Raw genomic sequence first — 23,339 nt, 5'->3', positions numbered from 1 at the left:
CTCTCTCTCACTCTCGCGCGCTCGCTCTCTCTCTCTCTCTCTCTCTCTCGCGCGCGCACACGCTCTCACGCACACACAAACACACACACACACATATATATATATATATATACACACATATATATATATATACATATATATATATATGTATATGTATGTGTGTGTGCACACACATATACACACACACACACACACACGCACACTCACACTCTCGCTCACTCACACACACACACACACATACACCCGCCCCTCCACATCTATATACAGATATATATAGACATCGCGCTCTCGAGAGTGTGAAAACATTTGTATATATATACCTATATTTTCATATATATATATATATACATATATATATATATATATATATATATATATATATATATATATATATATATATAATATAAACGGAATTTGCAATCCCATTCTATGACTCAAAAGATCGCTAGTTGGAATGATATTTCTGTATATAGACGATGTGGCGAAGGAAAGTTCCTATTCGATTGTGTTGTGGAGTAATTAGCAGTTATCCAACACAATTAGTAGGATGTTGTTAAATGGATGTTACATCATTAACTAAGTGGTAAAAATATCGACAAAAATAGTTGCGTAATTTTTTGGATGTTGACTTAGAAGCTGGAAATAGGTTTAGTCGTAATACAATATGATAATATATATAGCATAAATGACCCCAAGAAGAAACAAGTAGATGTTGATAGCAATTTATGAAGTATAAGTATTTGGAAGTGAGGTTAAAACCTTCGTAGTTACAGAAATCAGACATGTCACCTTTGAACACAAATCAGGGTTGAATCGTTAGAATAATAAATTTTTTGGTCCATACTTCATTTGAACCGATTCGCTTAACCTTTTAGATCATTTTTATCGACAATAGTAAATTAGACACACTACCAATCACAATAGTGTCGAGAATGCAAATTTCACCTTTTCATATCACTATTGATTCATTTTGGTCAGTGGTTCGGTTTTCAATCGAAACTATGATTGTTCCAATTTAAAAGACCTCTAAAGACATTTCTAAGATAGATCTGAAAAAGATAAGTGTAGGCAGAAATCATAGGCGTTATCTGAGCACAATTCTAGAACTGAACTACATTCATTCTCGAAAAGTAATAATACACTGCAGAGTTGTTTCTTAAGAACGTTTCTCTGCATATTTCCCGCTTATCTACTGATTTAAATGTGTTGTTCTTCTGAATGAATCTTTAATAAGGTGTTATGAATTTAAGATCATTTTTATCTTAAAATCTGTTATCGCAGAATGAAGTTGCTATCATTTGTACTGAACTTCATATTTATGTAGGTATGTGTCATCCGGGGTTCATAGTTTTCATTTTTCGGTATTATTTGTTTTGACAAGCGCTTTTGTGTTCAAAAATGGTTTTCATCACATTGAAGGCTAAGTTCCGAGAATCGCGGTTGAAGAGTAAGCGAATAATGATGCAAAATGACTGTAAACTTCACAAACTAGCATAAAAGTGATATATCTATGTGAAATTCCACTGCCCTGTATCATCACACATACTTCGTAAAAGTATAGCAACCTGAATTCGGTATAAGAATTTTACTAAAACTTTACTAAAATTTTCCTATTGATAATATGTATCAACGATTTGCTGGAGTCGCCGGCGTGAAAGATTTGTCTTCCAGCTACGTTATTCCGGATGCGTTCAACTTCCAACAAGAGGAATGATCATCCTGTATTTAAGTAAACGAAATCATTGAAAAGAAAATTTTCTCCACTGAATTGTCTTTGATTCTTTTTCAGTTTAGTCTGTCTGACTATCGTTATTTATTTCCTGAAGCGCTTTTTGTGTATTCTATACTATTCAAGGGTATTGGAAAGGGTCATAATTATATAACCGGATGAAAACTGTTGATTCCAATCGTAACACCTAGCCCTTAAATCATTACAATCTGTTAAGTTTGTTCTTCTGAGTGTAGTTATTTCTTATCGTCAACTACTTACTAATGAGTTTCGTTGGTTGTTTTTTGCGACTTCTTGATGTTTAGTTTGTTATCTTTTCTATTTTTCAAATTTTAGCTTTTGGTTATCCCAGAGTTTGGTCATCTGTGCCACATTTGCCAACTGGGCGACGTCTTTTATTAAATATTCCACCTACACAAGAAGAAGATATTTTAACAAATGACAATTTACTGCAGAACGCCTCAAATAATAAATTTCTATTTTCTGGAAAATTTTCAACTAACCATTCTACTAACAACTGTGGTCCTAATAAAAACATGAGTTGCTCAGAGAATTCCTTACTTACGGATCCTGGGCAAATTTTCCAAGTGAGTCGGCCCTCCGACTTATTGTTATTACTCTGTAGTTATAAGCTGAATGTTTGTTCATACATTTTTGTTTTTTCTTTGTTATTCATCCCCCAAATGCCCTGGTACGGCCGAGAGTGGGGAGAGTCTACTCTCCCTCTCGAAATGCTCGCACATGGCCAGCGAATATATAGCCTCTGCCAGGGAAGTCCTACTCACTGCCTTCTCGTGGCGGGGGTGTTGTTTACGAAAGTGAGAGGACGAAAAGCGAATGTCCGGCGCTTTAACCGGGTTGGTGGACACGGAGGGTCCACCTAGGGGAGTTGGAAAACCCTGATTCCAAACCAATGGTGCACATGGGCTCCAGTATCCTGATGGAACGAATGGCGGACGAACCTGTCATTGGTCAACGGCTACCATGGGACTGCATCTCCTCACGATGCTCCATTGCCTTGTGGATCAGACCTTTTGGTCAAAGGCTCGGGGTGTGGCCCCCTAAGAAAACCACCTGCTTCGGTTTGGGCACCCGGGCAGTATCACAGCCCACACACACAAATAGTGTGGCGCATATGTACCTGGTGCCCTTTTGTACCAATATATATGTGTTTAAATAAATAATAAACTTTGTTATTCATATATCATCTAAGTTTTTTACTGCTTACAGATGTTAGTCTGCAATCATCGTTGTTCGAATCTCTCATATAAACTAACGCTATTCCTAGTAGTTTTAACAAAAAATATGGATCAGTCTAATTCATATTTTCGTACATTTGAACAATACATCGGAAATAATAATGTAGATGAAAGTAACTAAATAAAAATCTCTTGATTTCGTCAATTTTGAGTAAAGCATGCTAGATAAAACGTAAATGTATTTGTCTTAAGGGAGTTAATTTACTTTATTTGACCACTGATTTCTGTTATTTAGGCGGTCTAGTAAAAAGTCGTAATTAATTGAGATTCGCTTCAACAAACTTAATCTTTGCATCTGTAAAATGTGTGTCTAACCCACTCATCACTATAGTCGTCAGTGTAAACGTTACTCAAGGAAGTTATGAATGACATGTCAGTCCCACTATTTTTCCTTATCCTAAATTGCGATTTTTTATTCTTACTTAGCTGTTGTCAACACTGGACTCAAAAGAAACCTTTTTAAAACTTTTGTGATAGATAGTAATATAATATAAAAATTCATTAAATTCATTTTTCTATGGTATTTTTTACCTCAACGTGGTGGTCGAGCTTGTCTATCGTAATAAATCGACCGAATTTATATATTTTTTAGAGTCTGGGATATAAGCGTAATCCCATCTGACTGGTTTCGATCTCTGGTCGTGCCAGTCCACAATAAGGGATAAAGCTCTCCTTGTGATAACCACAGAGGAATCACTTTAACTAAAATAGTTTCTAAAGTATTAGCCTCAATAGTCATCCAACGTTCAACTAGGACTTATGAAGTGCAAATTCGAGAAAACCAGGTTGGTCTAAGACGTAGGTGGGGATATTTAGACCAGATATTCCCCTTTCTGTTAATTTCTGAAGCGCAGTCATACCTACCGACCCTCATCCTTAGTTGTACCTCTCGACTCCGTAGATCGACAGGTTTTATGTCAAAGTTTATCATTAAAATTCGTACCAAAGAAGTACATAAACGTTGTTAAGGGCTTATATTCGAACACTACTGGTCCGGTCAGAACATATGACAAACTGCCTTCGAAATTGATTACTTCAAGTGGTGTTCATCGAGGTTGTCTACTTTCCCCACTTTTATTGAAATTTGTCACAGAAATTCTTTTTGGAGAAAAAAATTTTATGATTGGATTTTTCAGAAACCAATCTTCTATCAGAAGATTCTCTTGTTGACTTGGAATAGGCAGTTGATATAGTTCTGTTTAATGAATAGGTTAAAAAAATGCTGTCTTCTGACTGTCTTGTGTAACAACTCTATCATATTCGGGATGCATTTCCCTCTGATGTGTGGGCGAGAATGATAATGATTAGTTGTCTGCTCAGTCTAACAGGTGTCAGATGAGTTATATATTCCCCTATCCTTATTATTTATTTATTGATTATTCATTGTTATTGGATTGTGTCGGGTTTTGTTGTGGAAAAATATTTACTTTCTAGTCAGGCTAATCACGTGTTCATGATCTGAGTTGTGTTGAAGTCCTGTAGAATAGACATTGGGAGGGAATATAGTTTAGATATTTGTCTAAGGTAAATTAACGTCCCATTCGTGTAGAAAGGAAAACGGACCGTTATAACGCCCTTTTAAATCCAAAGTGTTACTTCAGGTATGTTCTGGGTCTACGCCTGATCCAATGCTATTGAGTGAAGTTGTTGAGCGCGTCCATCACTTCACTTATCTTAGAAGTCTTATCACTCAGGGGTTTAGCGTCTGACAAAATCTCGGCACGAATCCAGAAAGCTTGGTTGACTTTCGTCACTTATGATGTAAGTGAGATACCATTTTCTATTACCATTATTACTGTCATTACCTCTACTACTGTGGGACTTTCCCTTAGTCTCGTGCGAATGGATTATGTCGACTCAAAGCGATATACACAGTGCTAGGTTCTACTTTGCGTATAATTAACTGAATCATTTATTAATTGATAACTTAGAATATTAAGATTTATCTATTCGCCTTCGATTTGGCGCTTTTTCCTTAACCACTCATCTTTACTTTCATAAGATGTCCTATATATATATATATATATATATATATATATATATATATATATATATATATATATATATATATATATATATATATATATATATATTTGTTTATCTGGCTTTTAGGGTTGGATTAAAAGGCATGCTGTATCTACCAGTAATCAGTCCAGTATATACAGACTACTACTCACTTCATCCCTTCATAGTCTAAAAGCGTTTGAACACCGACAACGTATAGTCAGTTCATCAAAATCTTTGGAACAAAATATATCACATACTCAAAAACCTGCTTTCTTACCTATGAAACATTTGAACAATTCATCTCCAAAATCGATTTCACCTTCACGAAAGGAGTCATTAGAACACTTTTCAGCGAGGAAAATTAGCAGTTTTATTCTAAATGTTACAACTGAATCATCACCATCCAACTTTCCTCCACCTCATCGTCCTGCAATATTGAGAAAATATGATTTACAGGTACTTCATTTTATACATAAATTCTATGTATGATTATTCCTCTTAATTGTCTTGCATAAATAAAAACGTTCTGTTACAGTAACTCATGATCACTGATATATTTCAGTGAATTATTATTGATATATTAAGAGTAGGAGATTCGATTAAAATATTGTTATATAGAAGCTTCTAAACGGTAGTCACTTTGGATCAACATCAGTATTAAATCGGTAAATATAATAATGTGTTAACTGCAAATTGACTCTCTAGGTGTACAAAATGTTAAACTTCCTAACTGCTTGAATAACTTTTGCTTTAGTTATGAGTATACTCTTCTAGTAGTCCTAATAATAGATTTGTTCCATTAATATTTATTCTTATTAAAATTGTTATGCCTTATCGTCATCTCAGAGGAGAGTGTTTTTGGCCTGTAAAATAAAACAAGGTTGCATGATTAGCTGATAATTTCCTTTTTCAGATTTAATTAAAAGGGATAATCCATATTGTGGTTTTAGTTTAGTGATATTTCTGTATTCGTAGGGTCCGTTTATACGACCATCTGGTTGCTAGTCATCATAAGGTAGTCATAAAAGAATCAAACGAGATATTAAGTCTTACGTGTTTATCGCTTCTAAATACTGATTCGCGTGTATTTAAAGTAATTAATCCTTTTATATTATCATGCATAGTTGTAGGTTAACGTTTTACGGTTATCATATACTGAATAAAATGGAAAGGTACAAAATGATTAAAACAAGTATTCCATACCAATAATTTCTTAATGAATGCTTATAGTTTTAGACTGAATTCATGTACAGCGGATATTTTTGAGGCCTAGAGTGTATCCATTCGTATAATTGTAATTCAAATCTAGGGAGAGTTAACAGTGTCTTTTCGTTTGTTTAGATACCTGTTTGTCTTTTATGAATTATAATGATTTTCTAAAAATGCACTAATAGCAAATATGTTCTTCCGCGAATTTGTTGATTTGTTTTGTTCAAAGTGGACGCTTTTCTACTATTGAATCTTGTATCGAAATTGCTTCATTCATCCTTGAAATTGTTTACTCATCAATCACTTTCCACATCATCTCAAATTATTTAGGATAATATCAAAGAATCTGATGTATGTTGTCTTTAAAAGTGTTCCCTTTCATTAACCACTTGAATGTTTTATCTAACTACTTTCGGTTTTTTAATGAGTTTGCTTAAAATGTGATTTTATGAACATTTTGAGTGTTTTGTTAATTATGAAGCTTGTTATGTTAATCCGTTTGTTTAGTCTGTGCTTTGTGATGTCTTCTGTGATTGATCACTGGGTTCTTGTTTGTGTATGGTTTTTGTTAACTTCTAGAAACGTTATCATTATATAGTTATAAAGAAAAGAGTTTCATCTTAACGCCATTTGGTATTGTCTAATAGAAAGTCAATAACAAGAATTATAAAGTAATTATTATGTAATTCGGTAAACATGAAATAAGCTCATTTTAGCTGTCGAGGGCATAGTTCGAAAGCCGTATCACGTACTTTGGGTTAGCTCACACACTTAGAGTATAGCTCAGTGAGTCAGTTTATTTAATCAACTTAAATTTTATCGGATTATAAACACCACCCACTTTATCGATCACGCTTCTTCAGTTCATCAACTGATCCATATGCCTTCAGAAGTACTTTTTCTATCTGTGATCTAGAAATTTCGCCATTGTCGCTCAACGAGTGATTCCCATAGCTCAGACTTCGTTGTAGTTCATTTCAAATTCTATGATGTTTTTTTCTGTTAAGGTTTAAATCAGATCATCCTTAACAATAAATTACGTAAAATACCAAGTATAAATGTTAGAACTTCAAATAATAAAACATACTGTCTACATAAATTACACAAAACTCGCATTATGATCCAGGAACATTTCTTTTCTCATTTGTATACGTATGTCATGTAAATTACAAGAGTACTAAACACATCGTGAAAAAGATAAATGGTATCTCATTTTTGGATTTTACCTATATTCATTTACAGAGAGTAAAACTAAGCAAAAAGGTCACTCATTTTAATGTTTTTCTTCAAATCATATGCATTTGTTTCTTCAATAACGTTACATAGCTATGTGTCCTTGGAATTAAAATTAGTACTCATTCAAGTACAGTTTCTTGTTTTTTTTCCCAACTTTATGTTTTAATTGTTTTAGATTTCATCTGATTTCATTGTCATTCTTGTCACCAACAGTGATATACATGATATTAATATTAGTTCCGTTTGTTATATAGATTTTTCTTGCTAATTTATCTTGTTTTACGTGTTTTGCATTTCAACTTTTTTCCATATTTTTCTACAATTGATATGTAAGTGAACACTTAATGAAAACACAATAAGCGAATTCTAAATTGTGATAGCAAAATGAAAATAATTATAAAACTGTGACGATGAAGACTTTATCGATATTTATCGGTTTGATAACATCACTGTGCATCAGTCTTTAACGTAGAAGTGATTCATGCCGTTTTGTGACTTTTTCTGAATTTTCATTTGAATACAAATGTTAAATCTTCTTGGTCGATTTCATTGGATAAAGGAAATTCTTTATACGGTTTTTTTTCCTCATACAGTCAGTGAATATCACACCTTTTTAAAGAAAACTATATTTCAGATTGTATAATTTTATCACCCCAAGTATGCAAACATAATGCGTGCATTGAAATCTACAACCAAGTTTTATGCTATTTACACTAATTTATAAGGTTAACTTACTTTATTGTTCTAGGCCTAACTTATTACATATATCTATGAGCAAGATACTTGTATAGCTATACTCTCAACTGTTCATTTATTTATATTAATTGTTACTGCAATTAGTATCATTGTTATTATAAGTGGATGAACTTTGTTTTCTGCGTATTCAGATTTTTAATACAATAAACTATTGTGAAGTGTTTAAATTGGTAAGTAAAATAGTTGAATTGTGCTTATCAGTAGAAAATTTCAATGACCAAATCGATTTATATTCTTTTACATATTTGGTTGTTTTGTCCGCTAATAATCTATTATAAATATTTATTGATAGTAAACCTTTACAATGCATTATTACTCTCATTTACAGCACTTATTGATTAGAAAATTTGCAACTCTTTGTTTATCTTAACTGTTGCATAATATTTATGTTTCACGACCATATTATGACCATAAATATCTGTTTGCACGGCTTTCTAGATATATATTTTTTCTAATATTAACATATAAAACCCATAATTTTGATAAATTATATGTTCAGTATAAAAGTCCTTTGTCTATAAAGTTACGTATGGTTAGTGGTAACGCTTATAGGTGACTTGATTTAAATGAAATTGAACTGATAAGTCATTCAAATCATCCGACTACTTCACTAATGATAGCCAGGTTAGACACTAACGAAAATTACTCTTGTTTCAAGGTAAGGAATTTCAAAGCACATATTTTTCCGTAAAGATTGTAGGTTATAGTAAAGTTGAAGTTGTTGCTATCACAATCCAAGTTTACTTAAACGTCCGACAAAATAATGATATTATCGGAGCAATAAACTAAAAATGCACATACGCCAACAGAAACTGATCAACTGCAAATGTTAATAACAGCTACGAGAAATTACAAAGTATTACTAATTGTTGATAATACATTACAGATTAGCTTCATTTGCATCGTTAAATTGTTGGTATTCCTATGTGTCTATTTCTTAAATTCAATGTATCATCCATTGGTCAACTGTTTTAAGGCGTAGCGTTTTGTTGTTCACAAAATTTATAATTTTCAATATTCTTCTAATGATGTTGACTGGTATCTCTATGGTTCCTCCTTTCTTTTTTTATAGTTCTGCTTAAATGGTTAGTATGTTCAATGACTAAATCTATTTTGTTTTTTAATTGTTAGTCATAACATTCTATAGTATCATTGTTTATTCTCATTTATGTCAAAATTTTTATTACTGTCAGGTAGCAACGAAAATGTCAAGAAAATAGTACTGAACTTTTTCATGTATTGAAATTCTAACCTCACTTAGTGTTTGATCACTTGTCTAATCTAATTAAGTGAATTTTATTCAAATCACTTAGCCAATATTCTTGATTTAAAGAACACAGCTGTTTTATTGTTAAAGTTGTTTCATTATTATTAATTTGATTGCTGATTCGTTTCACATGGTTTCCCATAATGTTGTGTGGATGTTTATTTTACTGGTTTATTTAAACTATTAAAAAATAAAACTGTAGTTCAAAGAACAAATCTATTTTTAAACATTCTAAACTCTATTCGTTTACAATATTATAAACATTTAGCTGTAATGACACAACACATGTTAGACTTACTTCTTACCGTTTTAGGTTTTAGAGGATATTATCAGCTTTCATTGACTTCAAAGATATTATTCAATTTGTAGCCATGAGTAATTGGGTACTGCTTTTATCTGATTCATCTGCCCTTATAGTATATTTAATAGTATCACTTCAGTCTCTTAGTGATATACATCAAATTTGTTTATTCGGCTTCATAATAACATATTGCCTATTCATACTTTCATTTTTTACGAGGTTTTACACAAAATAGTATACTGCGGCGTTATATTTGTCTATTGTTTCTTTCAACGAACAGTGGAGCAATGGTTAATCATTCAGTTGTTCGACTTATGAACTACAAAGTAACTTCATTCTCCATTTACTGTACACGATAGGTCAGCTTTAGTTGTGCTATTAAATTTAAAAATCTCACACGTATTCACATACTTTTGTTTCAAACTTATCACATAGTATCTAGGATTATAAAGTATCTAAAATACATAATCAAACTCCTTCTGTATATATATATATATATATATATATATATATATATTAGATATTTTTCTATTGTTTTATCCGATGCACACTAAAACATTATTACTGTAACTTGTTTCAACTAATTCAAACATATATATTTCTTGTTCTTTTTTTTACCAATATCATTTCAAGCCTTACATTCATCCTGCTGTTCACGCTTTTGAGAAATTATTCAATGTAGTTAATCGTCGCAATGATACAGCATACATTGTTTTTTTAAACCGGGATCATTTCCTCCTGCCTTCAGTTGATCCATTACCTGCAAATATGAAACAGAAAATAACATTTCTACTGCCAGCTCATTCTGTGATCAACGGTAATTTAATATAATGTTCTCTATTGATTAAAATAAATTTTTGGCATACTTTTCAACGTCGTACATTATTTGTTAACCATCTTGACCTGAAAAATTTATGAAAGTCTAACTGTATTGTCATTAATATAATCTTATTTTGTGGTTAATACAGTAAATAATCCTTATGTGCAAAAAAATATTATCCACTTTCTAATCATTTCATGAAAGTTTAAATAAGTTATATTATTTGGTATCATGCTTGCTATGAAGCATAAAAGTATTTGGTTCTATTTCACTTAATGTAATTTCACGCTGCTGATGAGTTCTATATATATTCCTCACATTTCATCTTTCATTATTATTAAATAATATTGTTTGGTCAATGATTTTCTTCATATCTTACTCCTTATATTGCTATTGCGTAATGTTATACTTAAATTATTAGCGCTTACGCATAGTTTTATTTTTCGTTTATTTCATTTATCCACATTGTCAATCAGTATATAGATCAGTCTACCACCTGTATATTTCATGGAAAAAGGGTTTGGTTTTTTGTTTTTTACTACCACTTTTAAACTAATTGCATAATTTTAGCATCAATAATTTAACCTTTTCCATTCGTGTTCTGTATGGACTTAGCTTTTTCCGCCGTCGTTGCTAGTTCTTCCATGTATTTCCGTTTGTCAGCTCTAATGCTCCTCTTAACTTGGTTGTTTGCTTCAGTGTATTCGACTTTTGCCTTGACTTTCTCTGTTCTTGTTCGACTGTTGTTAATTGCTGTCTTCTCATCCTTTCTTTCGTGAATGTTGTCCGGGGTTTCCATAGTGATCCATCCCTTATGATGATGCTTGTTACGGCCCGACACCTCCTGATACGTTCAAGTTAATGTTCCTTTGATCCCTTTCCAGTTGTCCTCCATAGTAGTTCCTTCTTCTTTGAGAAGATCTTGTAAGGCTTGGGACCTATTGTTGTTGAGTTGAGTTGGTTGAGTTTGTTAGCATCTCGAAAGAAGACTGTATTGAACCTATGTAATTCTGTTTGTCCAGTGCTTCTTTAGCTTCAGTGATCCAGTGAGACCCATGTACGCGTTTTTGCGGGAATATAGTTTCACCTATAACCAATTTGTTGTATGCACATATGAAGACAATTAGTATAGCAGCAGCCTCTGCATCAGTAGGCCTCAGTATACACAAAGGAAAAAGCAAGATGCTCAAATGCGACACAGAGAATACCAAGCCAATCATACTTGATGGAGAAACTCTGGAAGATGTAGAATTTTTCACTCAATATCAGTTGGCCGGATACCATCAAGAACAACCTTCTGTGGGAGAGGACGAACCAACTTCCAGCTGAAGAGGAAATTAGGAAAAGACGTTGGAAGTGGATAGAACATTCATTAAGAAAATCATCAAACTACATCACGAGGCAAACCCTAACTTGAAATCCTGAAGGGATTAGGATTTAGTTAGACTTTGAAGGTTTCATTACTAATGGACACCAGCTATTATGCCAAAATGCTATTTAGCCATATGGATGAATGAATTTTGTGTCAAAATCTATGATTTGCTATCTTAATTCTGGTTGGTTATTCCATAAATTGAAGTCCATAAAAATAGTGCTGTACTTGGACTGTTGAAAATGATTTTTCAAGCTGTTTTACAGTTGACACCTGTTTACCACTTCAACCAATAATATTTGTAGGAGAAAAAGACAAAACGAAGAAAGAAATAATTCTTGTCAATAAGTTTTTTGGCATTTGTAGTTCTACGTCTTTATTTATTTAGTCTTTAGTAATAGTGGTGAATTTGTCACTAGTATTTTAAAAATTATAATAATTAACGTAAGTAATAAATAATTAGTGGCAGTAAGAAGAACAACGACCGACATAGCACAGCAATTACGTTGATCCATCAAATAAAATGTTTAATAAAAACATTATCCAAAGTAATGATGATATTTGTTTTTGAAAAGAATTAGACTCTGTCAAGTAAATAATCTCACATTCATTTTTCTCGTTTCTTTGCTCTTTCTTAAAGATTACTAATATTGATCGCTCTAGTTTTTAAGTAATGTTTAACTAAATAATTAAATTTTTTCAACTTTTATATTCATTTTATAGCAATCTAGTTACTCTCAATTATAAAATAATATCTTCTCATTCATTAGCATTGTCGTCCATACAGTTTCATCTTTTCATCAATTTCTTAACTATACAAATATTTACATCAATAATGTTGTTGTGACTTCCGCCCGTTAAGTAGCACGTGATTTATTCGCTAATCAGAATACGACTTAGACAATCTTAACACTGTGCCACTACAATGACGTATAGACCTGTATGAGCAGCCTAGCGTCCTTATTGGTCCTTTTTCCTACCTAGTCCTGCTTGTTAAGTCCAGAACATTGATATCAATTTCCACTATTTGAATCGTTTATTTCAAACATACCTGGTTTATATACAAGCCAAACAGACCACATCACACTATAAAACAGGAAATAACATTTGTACAAGCCAAAAGTGACTGTGATTGTGTGTGACTGTAATTATTAAACTGGTTATAACTTAATAATAGTAAATCGTATCATAATAGTCTATAGGTCAAAATAAAGCTTATAATATATATATATGACAAATCTCATTAGCTATCTCTTAAAAAAGATCTGAGAATAAATGAAGTTTTGCAGTTACGTTCTAATTTATTGATACATATAGAAATATTAGTTGTTTCTGAACTCTAAAGAATGGAGCGCGTACATCATGAATGAAAAATAACAAAAGTAAAGGTAATAATTGTGGATATATGTAATATCAATATCAAAAGCATGAAAGAATACTTTTAACATTGGCTTTAATCATCAACTTTCGAGTTCTGAACAAAATTACAAAAGGTACCTGTTAACATAAGGACAAGAGAATTTTTAGTCTGTGCTGCCACGAAATAAAATATCAATTGGGTATAAAAGTTTACAGTGAATGGTAACCGTTAGGAATTATTTATGTACTAAGATTATACGAATATCTTTATTGTCTGATTATTAAGTAAATATACTTTATATATATTCATATTTCTTTTATTAAAAGCTTTTGTTTGACCTATTGGTTACTGTTATATGATTTACTGTTCTCGAGTTATTCTCAATCTATTAGTCACAGTTTCTGACGATCACAGCCACTTTTGGCTTGATGTTATACAAATGTTATTTGCTGTTTTATAATGTGATGTGGTCTGATTGTGCTTTTGTATAAACCAAATATGTTTGAAATGTATGATTTGTATCGCGGAGGCTCAGATTGGCATTCTGGACTTAACAAGCAGGTTTAAGCAGGAAAAAGGACCGATCGGGACTTTAATCTGCTCGTACTGGTGTATGCATCATTAGTTTGGTCTTATAAGTCAACGTGTCTAAATTGACAATCGTATTTCGCGATAATCGTATAGCTAAGGACATAACAGCATTGACCTGTAAAGTGTAAAATTACTTATTTTCTGTTAACTTTAAATCACGCTTAACACATTTCTATCTTGTTAAAAAAATATCATAAACCTATTCGAATCAAAATAAGATCGTTTATTAAGTATGTATGAACAACTAACCAACTTTCTTTTTGGAGATAGTGAAGTCAGAGCTACACGTAAAATGAAAAACAGTAACAATCAACCGGTGTAACTAATAAAATTCAAAATCATTTCCTGAATTGTAACAGATCAATTTTTAAAAAAAATTTCCCGACTGTTTGTTTCTTACTTTCATTCAAAGTTATACTTTGTCATTTGTGCCGGTACAGATTTGAACAATGCAAGTGCAGGTCAATATATATGTTTACCACTTCTATTTATTTCTATGCTATATTTGCTAATACATTTGATGTAACACAAACTCTTATCTTATTATTTTAGGATTTGTGTTTTTTTGAAGCACTAAATGTTTTTACATATGTATTGATCGTGATTATGACCGACTTCTCACTTTTCCATCATAATTTATAAGTAACGCATTGATTAGTGGCCAAAATAAGTCTATACAAATAAAAGTTAAGGCGTTACCTTATCTTTTATTGTTTACTTGGTAGTTTTCTTTGTAAGGGTTTCTGTTAATCTATTTTTCTACAGTATTTTCAGTTTGTATAATGTTTTATTAAATACCTATTGTATTCAGATAGTAGTCGTTTTTTCATGAAATTCTGTTGTGCTCAACAACAATTATGTAAATAGAAAAGTTCACAGGCTTTGTTTTATTCTTTTAATAATCCTATTAGTTAGTTTCCTTTAGAAATAACTAATAGATTTTTACTGAATTCCCATTACTTTCCTGCCATTCAAATAAGTTTAAAATAAGTAAACATCCACAAATCAAATTATTCATTTAAACAGCCATATTAAACATATTTTTTAAGAAATTTCATGTGGATTATTGAATGTAGATTTAATATCTTCTATCATGTTCACTTGGTGTCCGTAGTCTTCAACCCCTTGAAAGTTTACACCTTAATTTCTGCATTTGTAAATGTTCATACACATTGATATGTAGCGAGTAGTTACGATGCTTTTGCAAAGCTGTTGATATCCTTTTGGTTTCTAACAACATATCATAAATTAAGGTAATTGTTGGAATCTAAAGTGCACAAAACACTGTCCAATTTTCACTCGCCTTTTGTGTCGAAAATATCTGCACTTCTCATTTATTTATTCCTTAAAATGTTAATGTAAATACAAATTCATAAAATGTCTTCATTTTCCTTTTCTTCACATTTATATATCATATTTTCCTTAAATTCGTATTATAAATTATACAAGTAAGAGCAATTCATTCAGCAAACAACTCCCGTTTCAATGAATTAGTTTCCCTAAGCTGTACAATCCCAAATATATACATTTTTTACTGTGATAATCAGTAAGATGCTTGTCAAAAACACTAATTTAGCAAGCGTAGAGAAAAAGGCTACTAGGAAATTGAAAAACGTTGTTATTAGGATCATAAACACTCAATAAGAACGTTATGGAAGCGAAATAAAGCGTAATAATTCAGTAGGGGGGATTGTATAACCTGATAAAATAAAATATTGAAATGAAATAGGGAGGTAATAGTTTTGGAAAACTGTAGGTTGTGACACTGGCAGAAGAGGTTGGACAGGTTTCTTTTGTATACACAGTTATGGCTTATCTAGATACACGATAAAGACTCCACCAACTCTACGAATGCGGAATTTCACTGTCTTTGATGGGTTTCTGTTTCGCTTATGAGTGACTTTCAGCCTCAAATCTGTTTGACTTGAATGATTCGTGTTCTTAAGATGTTCAATTATGGGGTTTCTTACATATCCATCTTCTTGGAGGATTCGTGAAAATGGTTATAAAATCGTAAGAACTGATTCAGTGAGCTGAAACGATAAGCGCTTGCTGATTGATACTTTTATTTCTATGAACTATAAAACTCATCTGAAATAAATTTGTTCAAAACTGAAAGCTTAATCCCATAGTTGCACATAAGACACAGTTGACCAGTGATTTAAAAAGGCTTGTTAATTATCATTACATACTAAATATCAAGGCAGATCTGCTTGACGTGACCAGTATTTAAATAGTTAGTGTTGGCAACAGTTTCTTTAACTACCAGACATATGATCATATCTTTTTTTTCAACCTCTATAGGATCGTCTGTTGATGGTGAAGATAATTATTATGGTAGTTCAAATTCCATTTTGACTATGCTACAATTAGATTGTGAAATAATGAATGCTACACTATTACAATCACCTGTATATAATTTTCATGAAAAGCACACACCTAATAACCATTAATTACTAAGGTAACACCTTTTTTATCCAACTTTTTCTGCTTTCATTTATAATAATAATAATAATAATCATTATTTGTATATTTTTTTTCCTTCAGTGTTTTCATTATAAACTTTTTAATGTGTTCATTGTTAAAAATTTCGTCTCTTATTTCATCGAATAAACAAGATTGCTTTGTGTTTTTTCGTTCTACTATAACTTTACTTTTCAATTACATAAATTTATGTTATTATAATGAATAAGTCTATGTCCATTTATTTATGATCAGTTACATTGTTCTGTGTTACTTCTTGTATTATCATTTTTACTCATAGTAATTGTTTCTTTCCTCCTTATCATAATCAATCATCTATGTTTTGTTTTTTATGTTTATTTATAATAAAAACTATTTTTCGTCGAAAAAAACACAAGAATAATAATAAGCATTCAATTCGTTCTCAGTTTATTACCACTGTCTAGCATTGTTTTATAATACTTATATAATACTAATGTATATTAGTTAACTGAATGCAATAAAAAATTGGAAAGAAAGTTTGCTAATATTAGTTATTTTCCAAGTTAACTATTTATTTATAATGTTTGTAATATGTAATAGTATGTAAACACTAAACTGTTGTGTCATTTTCAATTTATTCTTTAAACAGAACATACTGAGTTACACTGCTCTGTACTTATGGGGAATTGACTAAAAGTCAAGGACACAGTAATCAGTTACAGGTTTTCAAAACAATAGATTTAATCAGAAAGGGGAATTCCCGCGAAGCAGACATTGGAAGCACAGGATTCATAGAAATTTGAATATAGTATGGATTTCAACCAGGAATTCCGCAAATGCCGACAGCTCAGACGAGCAGTCTGACTAAATTTGGCCACTACAGGCGTTTTCCTAATCTTTTATGTCAACCGGCATTGTACATAGTAGGCAGACGTAGCATTTATAACTTCGTAAATGGATTCGGTCTTTTTAGTGTGCTGTGCTTTAGCATTAATTATTGGTTCTACTACATGTGTGGGTATCCCCATGTTCGAAGTAGTGAAAAGAAATGAGCATTTGGTCCACAAGTCGAGGCTTGAAATCGGTCTGTTTTTTGGGTTTCCTTGTTCTAAGCTCCGACCAAAGGTCGAATGTTTATGGATTTTATATTTTAGACGCTATACTAGTCATAAATAATTACTTTCTGGATACCACGAAAGGATTTTTTTCCCTTTCTACTAAACTGAGGATATCAGCCAGCGAGATCAGTCAGATAGGACTATGTCTAGCTTCCAATTAGTATGTCAATTTAACCGCTGGAACTAGGTTGCCATATCTATGGACCTCTAGAATTAACCTGTCAGTTCTTCTAGATCTCTTTCGCTTCAAACTAGATATAGCTTTTTAAACATAGCAAAGAGCTGATAGTCCTGTGTTAATCTCACTTATGTTCATGTTTATGGTTCCCAAGTCAAATGGTTGCTTTTATTATATGTGAATTGATTATAAACTGAATCTGGTGATAAAAAATATATCCAATATTCGTATAATAACTTTATTTTCTACCTTTTTAATGAGACTAATAGCTCATATAAAAAAACTAACATCATCTAAACTTTTATTGATGAAGTTGTTTGTGGTCACTAGAGATAAAAGAGGGTTATAATCTTTACGTTCATAGATAGCTACAAACACTAGTAACAGAAGAGACAACTGGTACTATTAGTGCTTAATGATACAGATTCATACCAAAGTTCTTAAGACCGTACTGACAGCATCCAGCTTTCATTTGCAATAAGTTACGCTTTTCAGCAAATTGTGCGTTTGTACGGGTCGATCATCGTTTATAAGTTCGTCACAAATTTAAAAAGAATATATTTGTTATTCAATACCAGGCAAGTATTTTAATGTCGATAACTTAATAGTGCCTTATTCGAGTATCAGATTTACCAAAAAAATTGAAAAAAAGTGATACTTGACATTTAGGTATCTCCCAAAAATATGATAGGGTCTGCCAAAGTTATACCCTTCGTAAAAAAATTTAGCTCTTACGAATCGTCCCACAGATTTTTTCGGACAAGCCATGAACGTGGTTTTTGAGATCGCCCTATGATAGAGTTAGAGAGCGATCTCTAACAGATACTTAGAAACGATAGAGAAATGTATTCGAGATGATTTGTTGCTATAAACTAGATAATAGTGTTAATGAACCACAAAAGAAAAATATATTAATCCCATTTTTTGGAAGACTAGTCAAGTGGCAAAGAGGATTGGTCTATATTAAGTAGTTTAATTTTCGCAGCTAAAGGATTCGTAATTCTTGCAATGAAAAGTTCAAAATCAAAGAAAAATGCGAAAAAGATTGTATCATACGTGAAATCAGACATCATGAAAAATGCGTAATAAAATGGGTGAATTCGAAGGACAGAAATGCAAGTGTATATGTTCTTTATGAAACATAACTCAAACAATAAAGAAGTCATAGCCACTTGCGTGATCAGTGGTCAGGCTTTTAATGTTTGGATGACATAAATGGAATATGTGAACATAGATTATTAACATCAACTAAAAATGTTCTCTTCAATCTCCCTATAACTCCGCCTGTAGCTCTTCTAGAGTTACTGCTGGTCCCAAGCCCGGGTAAAGGAGGAGGGTTGGGCATGGGGTTAGCGACCCCATCCCGCAGAAAAGCTAACTCGCTAAAAAAACGCTAACCAGAAAAAATAATTCAAACCATTTAAACTCTGCCCTGGGAGTTGAAGGAATAATTATGACGTCTCATGATGAAAGCCGAAATTCTTCGGAAGTCACGAGACCGATGCACCTTCTAACAACCAGAGCAACACTCTTTATAGGTACATGGAACGTCCGGACAATGTGGGAGAAAGGAAAGACCAGCCAAATAGCAATGGAAATGAAGAGATACAACTTGGCAGTACTCGGAATCAGCGAAACCCATTGGACACAAACTGGACAACAAAGGCTAGGTACAGGAGAGATGCTGCTGTACTCCGGTCACGAAGGGGAAAATGCTCCACACACTCAGGGAGTTGCTCTAATGCTGTCCAAAGAAGCACGAAATGCACTTGTGGGATGGGAATCTCATGGACCCAGGATAATCAAAGCATCATTCAGGACAAAGAAGCAAGGGATCACAATGAACGTTATCCAATGTTATGCACACACCAATGATAGCAACGACGATGATAAAGATCAGTTCTATGAAAGGCTGCAATCAATTATAGAGAAGTGCTCACGAAAGGACCTGACCATCCTGATGGGAGATCTAAATGCTAAAGTTGGAGTGGACAACACAGGATATGAAGATGTAATTGGACGACATGGATTAGGAGAGAGAAATGAAAATGGGGAGAGACTTGCAAATCTATGTGCATTCAACAAATTGGTTATAGGCGGCACAATATTCCCACACAAACGCTTACACAAAGCTACATGGATCTCGCCGGACCAAACCACAGAGAACCAGATAGATCACATCTGTATCAACAAAAAATTCCGAAGATCAATGGAAGATGTGAGAACCCGGAGAGGAGCTGATATAGCTTCAGATCACCACCTGGTTGTGGCCAAGATGAGACTGAAGCTAAAGAAAGACTGAACAACTGGACAAGCAGCACTACAAAGGTTCAATACAGCCTACCTTCGAGATACTGACAAGATCCACGAATTCAAGATAACTCTCAACAACAGGTTCCAGGCTCTACAGGATCTACTGAAAGTGTTATGTATTTGACCTGGGCTGTAGCCGATTGTTACGTCTGACCGATTTTGAACGCTATGTTTGCTTCCCTAGGCTAGTTCCGTACCCCCGAGCTAGAACTATACACCGACTTGAAGACCAGAGAAAAGACACGAGTATGAGAGAAGCACTTTACTACAGGATTCATTTATGTACAGAAAATACAGGGGTTTTATGGTAATTAAGAGACCTTGAGTTTCCATAGTAGCAGTGTGTTAAACAGCCAATCAGGATCTCGTTATTTTAGTAGCATAACTTCACACAGCTTCAAATTAATCGCTGATTGGTTGGGGCTCTTTATAAGCCTCTGGAGGCTCTGATAGAGTTTACTGTAAGCCGACTTAACAGAAGGAACAAGAAACTACTTTGGAGGACAACTGGAAAGGGATAAAAGAAGCACTAACTTCAACGTGTCAGGAGGTTCTTGGTCCTAAGAAGCATCATCACAAGGAATGGATCTCTATGGGAACCCTGGACAAAATTCAAGAAAGGAAGAACAAGAAACTAGCAATTAACAACAGCCGAACACGAGCAGAGAAAGTCAAAGCACAAGCAGACTACGCAGAAACAAACAGGGAAGTGAAGAAAAACATTAAAGCCGACAAGCAGAAATACATGGACGAACTAGCAACGACGGCGGAAAAAGCTGCAAGAGAAGGGAATATGAGACAACTATATGATACAACGAAGAAATTGGCAGGGAGATATAGCAAACCAGAGAGACCAGTCAAGGACAAAGAAGGAAAGACAATCACTGAGATTCAAGAATAGAGGAAAAGATGGGCAGAATACTTCGAGGAACTGCTGAATAGATCAGCCCCATTGAATCCACCGAACATCGAAGCAGCACACACTGACCTTCCAATAGATGTCACTCCACCAACGATCGAAGAAGTCAAGATGGCCATCAGACAAATCAAAAGTGGGAAGGCGGCAGGACCTGACAATATACCAGCAGAAGCACTGAAGTCAGACATTGAAATAACTGTAAATATGCTTCACCTTCTATTCAAGAAGATTTGGGAAGAGGAACAAGTGCCAATGGACTGGAAAGAAGGATATCTCATCAAGATACCAAAGAAAGGAGATCTGAGCAAATGTGAGAACTACAGAGGCATCAGTTTGTTATCAGTACCAGGAAAAGTTTTCAACAGAGTGCTGCTGAATCGGATGAAAGACGCAGTAGACGCCGAACTTAGAGATCATCAGGCTGGATTCCGTAAGGATCGGTCGTGCACAGACCAGATTGCGACACTACGGATCATCGTTGAACAATCAGTTGAGTGGAACTCATCACTATATGTCAACTTCATCGACTATGAGAAGGCGTTTGACAGCGTGGATAGGAGAACATTATGGAAACTTCTTCGACACTATGGAGTTCCTGGAAAGATTGTCAACATTATCCAAAACTCATACGATGGACTACAAGGGAAAAGTGGTGCATGGAGGACAGCTGACAGATGCATTTCCAGTAAGGACAGGAGTCAGACAAGGCTGTCTACTCTCCCCATTCCTCTTCCTTCTAGTGATTGACTGGATTATGAAGAATTCGACATCTGAGGGGAAATACGGAATACAATGGACTTCTCAGAATCAATTAGATGATTTGGACTTCGCAGATGACCTAGCCCTCCTCTCTCATACACACGAACAAATGCAGATGAAGACCGCAAATGTAGCAGCAGCCTCCGCATCGATAGGCCTCCATATTCACAAAGGCAAAAGCAAGATTCTCAAATGCAACACGGAGAACACCAACCCAATCACACTTGATGGCGAAACTCTGGAAGAGGTGGAAACATCCAAGTACCTGGGGAGCATCGTTGATAAACAAGGAGGATCGGATGCAGATGTAAAGGCGAGGATTGGCGAAGCAAGGGCAGCATTTCTACGATTGAAGAACATATGGAACTCAAAACAACTCTCAACCAATTTCAAGGTCAGAATCTTTAATACGAACGTCAAGACAGTCCTACTGTATGGAGCTGAAACGTGGAGAACTACTACGACCATCATCAGGAAGGTACAAGTATTTATAGACAGTTGTCTACGCGAAATACTCAACATCCATTGGCCGGATACTATCAGCAACAGCGTTTTATGGGAGATGACAAACCAGCTTCCAGCTGAAGTGGAAATTAGGAAAAGACGTTGGAAGTGGATCGGACATACATTAAGGAAATCATCAATGTGCATCACGACTCAATCCGTAACTTGGAATCTGGAAGGGAAGCGGAAAAGAGGAAGGCCAAAGAACACACTACGCCGGGAAATAGAAGCCGATATGAAAAGGATGAATAGCAACTGGAAAGAACTGGAAGGCTCAGGACAGAGTTGGATGGAGAATGCTGGTGAGCGGCCTATGCTCCTCGACGAGGGGTAACAGGCGTAAGTAAGTAAGTCAATCTCCCTATATTTTTTATAATTCTATGATGTGTTAGCGTGATTGGATTGAATCATATTCTGTGCAGGATTGTTGGAGCATGCTGATTAGCTATCGCTTAGCAAGTCAGCGCTAGCGGATACCCAGAGAAGATTCTGCAATAATCTTGTGTAAAAATTGTAAAATATACTAACGTTCCTGTTTAACCGTGTTTTGATATTAAGCTGTCAAAGTGGATGGGTCGTTATAAAAGCGTCATAACATTATGCCAGAAAATTACTTTTTTTAATTGGAGAATTTTCAAGTTACACGTTCTACATCTATAGTAATTAATAAGATCTAGTTTGACAATCAAAAATCAATACCACTGCTAAATACCACAATGTTATTATAAAACTTTTAATAATTTACAAATTTGACCACTCTATTAACATGGTGAACCGCGATTTTAGGTTGCACTCACTGGACATTTAATCTAACGGCTTTATGGATTAAATAGATTTTTTGAACTACATAATTTTTTAAGAATTAGGTGAAAAAAGTTGTATTTCATCAATTTAGTAGATTAATTCAATATTTGAAGGTTAAACAAGCATATCATTACTGCCCCGAAAGCCTACTATAATAATGAGAAACACAAGAGAATAAAAATGTTAAACTAAAAAAAGTAAATTGATGAATAGAATCAACGATAATAAACAGTGTAGGAATATCACCTTTCGTATAAAGTAACATACAATACGAATTAGAACTAAACCAATATCATAAAATAATGTGTAGAAGGACAGAAACTACTATTCCTATTTAAAACTACTATCGTGCAATAATACCAGTTGATACAAACACAATTAGTCCAATGATA

The 23,339-nt window shown here is 33.6% G+C and overlaps 1 protein-coding gene across 3 annotated transcripts in view; it reads left to right on the top strand.

Annotated features, from left to right (window-relative positions):
- The window catches only part of Smp_147990.1 (hypothetical protein), a gene marked incomplete at both ends in the record, with an annotated part of 18,606 nt that extends 1,642 nt beyond the window's left edge, over nucleotides 1-16,964 (top strand). Inside the window, 5 exons of one of the 3 annotated variants that reach the window (XM_018794675.1) lie at nucleotides 2,066-2,316; nucleotides 5,101-5,451; nucleotides 6,535-6,555; nucleotides 10,398-10,581; nucleotides 16,212-16,360. In XM_018794675.1, the coding sequence (XP_018649064.1) occupies nucleotides 2,066-2,316; nucleotides 5,101-5,451; nucleotides 6,535-6,555; nucleotides 10,398-10,581; nucleotides 16,212-16,360 (956 nt within the window). Of the gene's footprint in view, nucleotides 1-2,065; nucleotides 2,317-5,100; nucleotides 5,452-6,534; nucleotides 6,556-10,397; nucleotides 10,648-16,211 lie in introns of those variants that run through there. The other 2 variants (XM_018794674.1, XM_018794677.1) reach the window with 2 other exon arrangements.
- Between the last annotated feature and the right edge of the window lie 6,375 nt (nucleotides 16,965-23,339).

This window comes from Schistosoma mansoni, chromosome 1 (assembly GCF_000237925.1).
Source record: "Schistosoma mansoni strain Puerto Rico chromosome 1, complete genome".
Lineage (NCBI taxonomy): Eukaryota > Metazoa > Platyhelminthes > Trematoda > Strigeidida > Schistosomatidae > Schistosoma > Schistosoma mansoni.
The sequence above is the reverse complement of the archived record's forward strand: the minus strand, read 5'-3'. Positions and strand labels throughout refer to the sequence as shown.